At 57.5% G+C, this 6,161-nt stretch overlaps 1 protein-coding gene across 1 annotated transcript in view; it reads left to right on the forward strand.

Annotated features, from left to right (window-relative positions):
- Positions 1–6,161, forward strand: part of SRCIN1 (SRC kinase signaling inhibitor 1) — a 178,120-nt gene that overhangs the window by 131,410 nt on the left and 40,549 nt on the right. Inside the window, exons 7-10 of the mRNA XM_019507731.1 lie at positions 1,046–1,875; positions 3,263–3,355; positions 4,532–4,575; positions 5,394–5,572. Of these exons, the coding sequence (XP_019363276.1) occupies positions 1,046–1,875; positions 3,263–3,355; positions 4,532–4,575; positions 5,394–5,572 (1,146 nt within the window). The remainder of the gene's footprint in view (positions 1–1,045; positions 1,876–3,262; positions 3,356–4,531; positions 4,576–5,393; positions 5,573–6,161) is intronic.

The raw sequence follows: 6,161 nt of genomic DNA on the forward strand, positions 1-6,161 counted from the left end.
AAATTTGGCAGCAGGGGAGCAGTGGCAATAAATACCACTACCCTCCCAAGCTGCCAAATTCCCAAGCCCCATGGCTGGATAAGCACTGAACCATACCCCTTCCCCCAGCATGGCCTAATTTAGGCCAGTCCAAAGCTGCTTCCTCTCATACAACTGGGTCACATCCCCTCCCTGCACGCAGCTGGATTGGAGCCGAGTCATGCTTCCTTCTCTCTGTGGGGCCTGGTTGCAGTCAAGCTAACTTCCCTCCCCTGCACGGCTGGATTGGGGTTGAGCTTCCTCCCTGCACCTGTTCTCCTCTGTGATGCCAGATGGAGCCCCATTGCATCCTGCTCTGGACTCCAAATCAGGACCACTAGCTGGATGCAGCTTACAGATGGACTGGGCACTACCCATCTGGCTTGCCGGGCAAAAAGGTTGAGCACCAGGGGATTGAGGTCATTCTCTTTGATCACCCCCAGCAAATGGACTCTGACCCCAGTACTCCCCCTCGCACAGCCATTTGCACCAGTGCAAAGGGGATATAAGGCAGGACCTTCCAGCTGGGGCAGTCCATCACATCCACCTTGAACTGAAGTCCTGGACTGGATCAGGCCTTGCTGATGCCACTTGGACATGACTCTGGGCAGTGGGTTGCAGCTGAGCCAAAAGAGGAAACGCTCCCAGGAATGCTCCCTTCCTTTGCCTCTAGGCCCCTGCACCCAGTCAGAGGCACCCCTTCTGCCCAACACCTCCTCTGGCTAAGGGTGATAGACAGGAGCTCAGGACATCCACACCTCATGGGGGCAGGTCACATGCAAACAGTGGGCACAGAGCTGGGGAAGGAGAGGGTGGCATTATAGGTTCACAGATACAGTATCCACACACAGGTAGAATCTCTCTGCTACCTTAGAAACAGCGTCAGCATCCCTGAGTGGGTCTCCAGGCTTGGCTGTAGAAGGCTCCCACCCAACAGTCTCCCAGTGCGTCTCCTGGGCAGTGGAAGTGGGACCCGCCTGCAAGGGGCACTGTGCTCACACTGCTTCTTTCTTTCCCACATCCCCAGAGGGAGATGGTCTACACCTCCAGGGAGTCATCCCCCACCCGTCGGCTCAACAACATGTCCCCAGCCTCCCACCTTACTTCTGGCTCCCCTCCACCTGTGCTCCAGTCTTCCTCCCCCTCCAGGTCCCGCATGTCCTACAGTGGGGGGCGCCCACCCTCCTACGCTGGCAGCCCCGTGCACCATGGGGACCGCCTCTCCAACCTGCCACCTGCCCAGGGCGTCTCACCCAGCCCCAGCGCCATCTTGGAGCGTCGGGACGTCAAGCCAGATGAAGACCTGGCCAGCAAGAACATGGTGCTGGTGAAGAATGAGGGGCTGTATGCTGACCCCTACAGCATGGTACACGAGGGCCGGCTCAGCATCACCTCCACCCAGTCCCTGGCCGGCATGGGTGACCCCTTTGCCTACCCTGGGGGCCTGTACAAGCGGGGTTCAGTCCGCTCCCTCAGCACATATTCAGCCGCGGCCCTGCAGACAGAGTTGGAGGACAGCCTATACAAGCCCAACGCTCCCATCTACAGCGACACTTATGGACCCAGCCTGGGTTTCCGCCTGCCTCCATCCTCCCCACAGAAGATGGCCGATGGCCGGCTAGTGGATGTCCAGCAGGGGCAGAGCCCCCATAGCCCCTACTCAGGGCCCCCTAGCCGATCCTCGCCTGTCCGCCAGTCTTTCCGCAAGGATTCCTGCTCCTCTGTATTCATGGAGAGCCCTGTCAGCAAGCCCCGCAACCCCAGCTCCTCAGGGCCTCCAGACCTGTTTCCAGGCCCTGGGGACCGCCCCCTGTCAGGATTCAGCTCCCCTGTGCCCACCAAGGATACAGAGACAAGGTAAGAGGGGCTGGGGGGAGTGAGGGATAGAGAAAGGGCTTGAAGCAGCAGCTTCTCAGCAGGGTGGTGGTGAGGGAGCTGAGATGGGCTTGGCATTAATGGCCAGGATATGTCCCTGTCCCATACAGGAATATGGGAGATGGGGAAACTGAGGCAGGGAACAAGGACTGGGGCTTGCCTGAAGGTCACACAGCCGTCCCTGGAGCCCAGGAGTTCTGAGCTATGGGAGGTGGCTCTGACCACTAGACCATCCAGCCCTATGAGTCTGTGACCATGTTCCAGTGATATGGAGGAAGTAGGGCTCCATGGTTAGTGCAGGAGACCTGGGGTCCAGGGCTGCATAGCACTTCCTTACTTGTTGACTTGGGATGGAGCAGCTGGTAGGTTACGGGCATGGGGTGGAGTTTGCACCTGAGGGCCCTGAAACCTCTTGCTTTTGGAGGACATCATTGCAATCCGTGCCACGTGCCCTGAGCTCACGGCTTCATGGCTGTACAAGACTGCAGGGTGGGAGGCTAGAAAGAGTCTGTCTTCCCCAACCATTTGACCCAAGAGCCAGTGACCCTGTGCTCCAGTGCTACTGGAAGGGGCATAGTCAGGAGGGAAATGGCTGCTATCCTGCTTTACAGGCCTCTCCCTCTGTGCTTGGTCTCTTCAACTCCTCAACACAGGAACGGCCTTAGTGGCTGTTCTCAGGCCAGGAGCTGGGCTGGTGGGGAGGGAGACGCTTATTAAACTGGTGTGTGCCATGGAGGAGAGAATACGAGCGGAATGACTTGGATCAGCCAGGGACAGCAGGATAGGGAAAGAGGGAGGGAGGGAGGAGAAAAACAAAGGAACTGCCTTGGTGGCATCAGGAACACAAATGTCTGGGATCCAAGCTGTGCCAGGGCCTTCAAATAAGCTCCGTGGCTGCTGCAGCCACCCCCAGTCCTTCCAGAGCCCCCAGGAAGGCCAGGCAAGGCTGGCAGGATGAGACTTTCAGTGGTGGGCTGAGCACAAGTCTCTCACCCAGACAGCACTTAGGAGTGGCAGGGCCATGGCTAGATCCACCTTGGGGGAGTCCTAGTAAAATCTGTGATGTTGTGAGAGGGGAGGGTGTGGAGGGCCCTTGAGGCAGGGAGGGAAAGCAAGGGTCAGCTTCTGAGTGGATGTCAGTGGACCCAGATTAAATGACATCATGGGAACTCTGGTGATTTACACTGGAGATGGCTGGGGCCTGACCCACAGACCCCTATAGGAATTTAAGAAGCCAGGGATGGATCTGGAGACAGCATCCTGCTTCAGCTAGGTCCCTCCCCTCTTAGCCACATGGCAGACATCCAAGACAGGAAGATCCCCTCTGTTGGCTAACACAACCCCTCCCCCTCCTCTCCCTGCTTTGCAGGGAACGAATGGAGGCCATGGAGAAGCAGATTGCCAGCCTGACGGGGCTGGTGCAGAGTGCGCTGCTTCGGGGCTCCGAGGGCGAAACCCCCAGGTAAGTCACGGCGGAGCAGCAAGATGCTGGGCCCTGCTCTTCTGTGGGGGAGCAGGGGTGACAGGTTCTCACGAAGGCCAGGAGAGCCCCAGTGCCCTGCAGTTCTTGCCATGACCTCCATCCCGGCCTGCCCTGCCACAGGGATCCGGGGCTATTTGACAGGAACTCGAGCCTGTTCAGTGGAGGCAGGGGGCAGGGGGGGTTGGCCACACAGAGGAAGCCAGAGGTCTTTGAGCCTTACTCCTGCCCTTGCCCCAAGATGGTACCAGAGGAGACCTAACATGTATCATGGATGGGTGGGGCAGCATCCTGAATACAGGGACTGGCAGGGAACAAGGCCTCAGTTCCTGCTGCCTTTGGGGCACCCAGTAGCATAGTGGATGGGCTTGACAGCTGACAGCAGATTGGGGGCAGGTGGGATGCTGGCATGCAGGAACTGAGGACTTGCCGTATGGACCAACCCTGAGGTCTGCAAGGTGTTATAACCTCAACCCTCCCTGTTATCAGCTACGTTACAGGAAGGTGCAAAGCTCCCTCCAGAGAATAGCTGTGGAATTGCCCGACAGCTGGGCCATGCCCTTCCTAATGCCTCATGAATTTGTGACTAGTTCAGGCCCAAGGGCACCAAAGAGCTTGAGGATCTTTCCTTGTGCTGTGTATTGCTGCAGCTTGAGTCCTCCTTGTCCTCTGTGGCCTCACTTGGTCCCTGCCCAGCTCTGGGCTGCCAGGCTGTCTTGGAGCAGCTCATAGCTCCCAGTCGGCTGGATCCCCAGTGTGCCCACCTCCAGAAGCACAGCAGGGCATTGCTGCAGCTGCAGATAGAATTGACCCCTACTTCATCACCCCTGTGTGCTGCCAGCCTAGTATCTCACATCCTCAGTGCCAGCAAAAGCCCCTCAGCCCCCAGGTGATATGCCTGTGAAGGGAGAGAGGGAAAGCTTCCTCCAGCATCTCTATTGGGTCGTGGCTAAGGATGGGGGGGATGGCATTGTCAGGGAGGACCCCAGCACGACCCCAGCCCATTTCGTCCCTCTCCAGGCATCTCCTCTCCTGCTTGGGGTTCAGCCTGGTAGCTCCCGCCCTTTCCCAGCTCTCCTGTCCCCTGTGCTGCGGTGGCTCCGGGGCTGGAGATGCCTGTTCTGCACTCACCGAGTACCCCTCTTCTCCTCGTCACAGTGAGAAGATGGAAGCTGCCAATGGAGGGACACCCCCAGCAGCACGTAAGTGATCGCGTGGGAGTGACAGGGGCAGTCTTGAGTTGCTCATGGAGGCACCTTGGGTCCTTGTTGGCTGTGTTGTGCCATGAGCCTCTTCCCTTCTAGGGCTTGCAGAGGGTACTTATAGCTGTCCTTGGCATAGCTAGATCCCAGGGTCTTGTGTCAGAGGGATTTCAGGCTCCAGTTCATAGGGCTGTGTGGGAGAGGCCTCCAGGAGGTTCCCATGGTACAATCTTCCCTAATTCTGTGCCAAGGGCATTTCCTGACTATCCCCACCAAGGAACATGGGCATTTCCAGCCCAGCACCTGCCCTCCCCTATCTCCCTTCCTGGAGCCACTGGGGCTCCTTGCCCCTGTGGGGAATCACCTAAGAAGCAGCTGTACTTGGAGGGTTTCCTGGGTATTTGGTTTCTCAGTACTGTGGCTGGGTCAGTGCCAGATGCTGGGTGGGAGAGTGAGACTCTGGATACCAGAACCACTCCCTTTTAGACCAAAGCCATGCTGATTTTTTGGGTTGGCAGGCAGAAGCAGGTTCTTTAGAAAAAAGAACAGCAAGGTTTGCCAAAATAATTGTCCTTCCCAGTAAGGTGACTGCTACAGATGGGGCCAGGGCCACAGAGACATTGCAGGCCTAGAAGACAATAGAGACCGAGAAGAACCTGTTATGTGCATATAGGGCTTCTCCCCCATAGAGACCTAATGCACTATGCACATATCAGATGTGCATGGGTGGCAGTGCTCTGGATGGAGAGAGAGGGGCATGGAGGGGGGCATTGGAGAATCCATCTGATGGAACTTCCTGCTGGCTTTCTCACTCTCAGCCCCCAGTCGGAGCAATGTGGGGACCCCAGTGCCTGCCCCACCACCCCCTTCTGCCACTAGCACACCAGCGGGGCAGCCCACAGCCATCACTCGCCTGCACATGCAGCTGCATCTCCACGACCTGCAGCAGAATGCCAGCGACCTCCGCAACCAGTTGCAGCAGCTGAAGAAATTGCAGGTAGGGGGTGCCTACTGGTATCCCACCCCAGACCAGATCTCCTGGCTCTCCTCTGGGCATATCCAGCTCAGAGGTCCCACTCACCCTGGTGTCCTGCCCTGAAAAGGACTTGGTTATCATTGAGCTCTGTGTCCCATGGACCAGGCAGAAGAGCTAAAGTGAGTGTGGGCTGGGGGAGAAGGTACCCTATAAATACCCCATAGAAATCCCCACCCCCTAGAGGGCAGCTTGCTCTCCAGGTATCAGCCTCTTTGCTGAAATTACCAGCACTGCACCCCCTTCAGAGCTGGAACAACCCTCCAGCAGTCACCACACAGCCCTCCCATAGCCCCAGCCCCGACCAGGGCTGGCTCTGAACAGACACCATAGCAGCAGATCTCTCGCTGCTCCATGGAGCATCTCCATGCAATGAACAATGAAGCCCCTTTCCCTGTCCTTTCTGCCATTGAACATCTGACTTTGGCCCAGCCCTTGTGTTCAAGGCTTTACTTGTTTGAGGCTGGATTGGCTATGTTTTGGCTGAAATTCGGGATCCGGGCTAACAAATGCCCATCCTCCCATATCTATGGCATGCCCCCAACCCCACTCT

This window comes from Gavialis gangeticus, unplaced genomic scaffold, assembly GCF_001723915.1.
Source record: "Gavialis gangeticus isolate Ggan-Ray unplaced genomic scaffold, GavGan_comp1, whole genome shotgun sequence".
NCBI classification, from domain to species: Eukaryota; Metazoa; Chordata; order Crocodylia; family Gavialidae; genus Gavialis; species Gavialis gangeticus.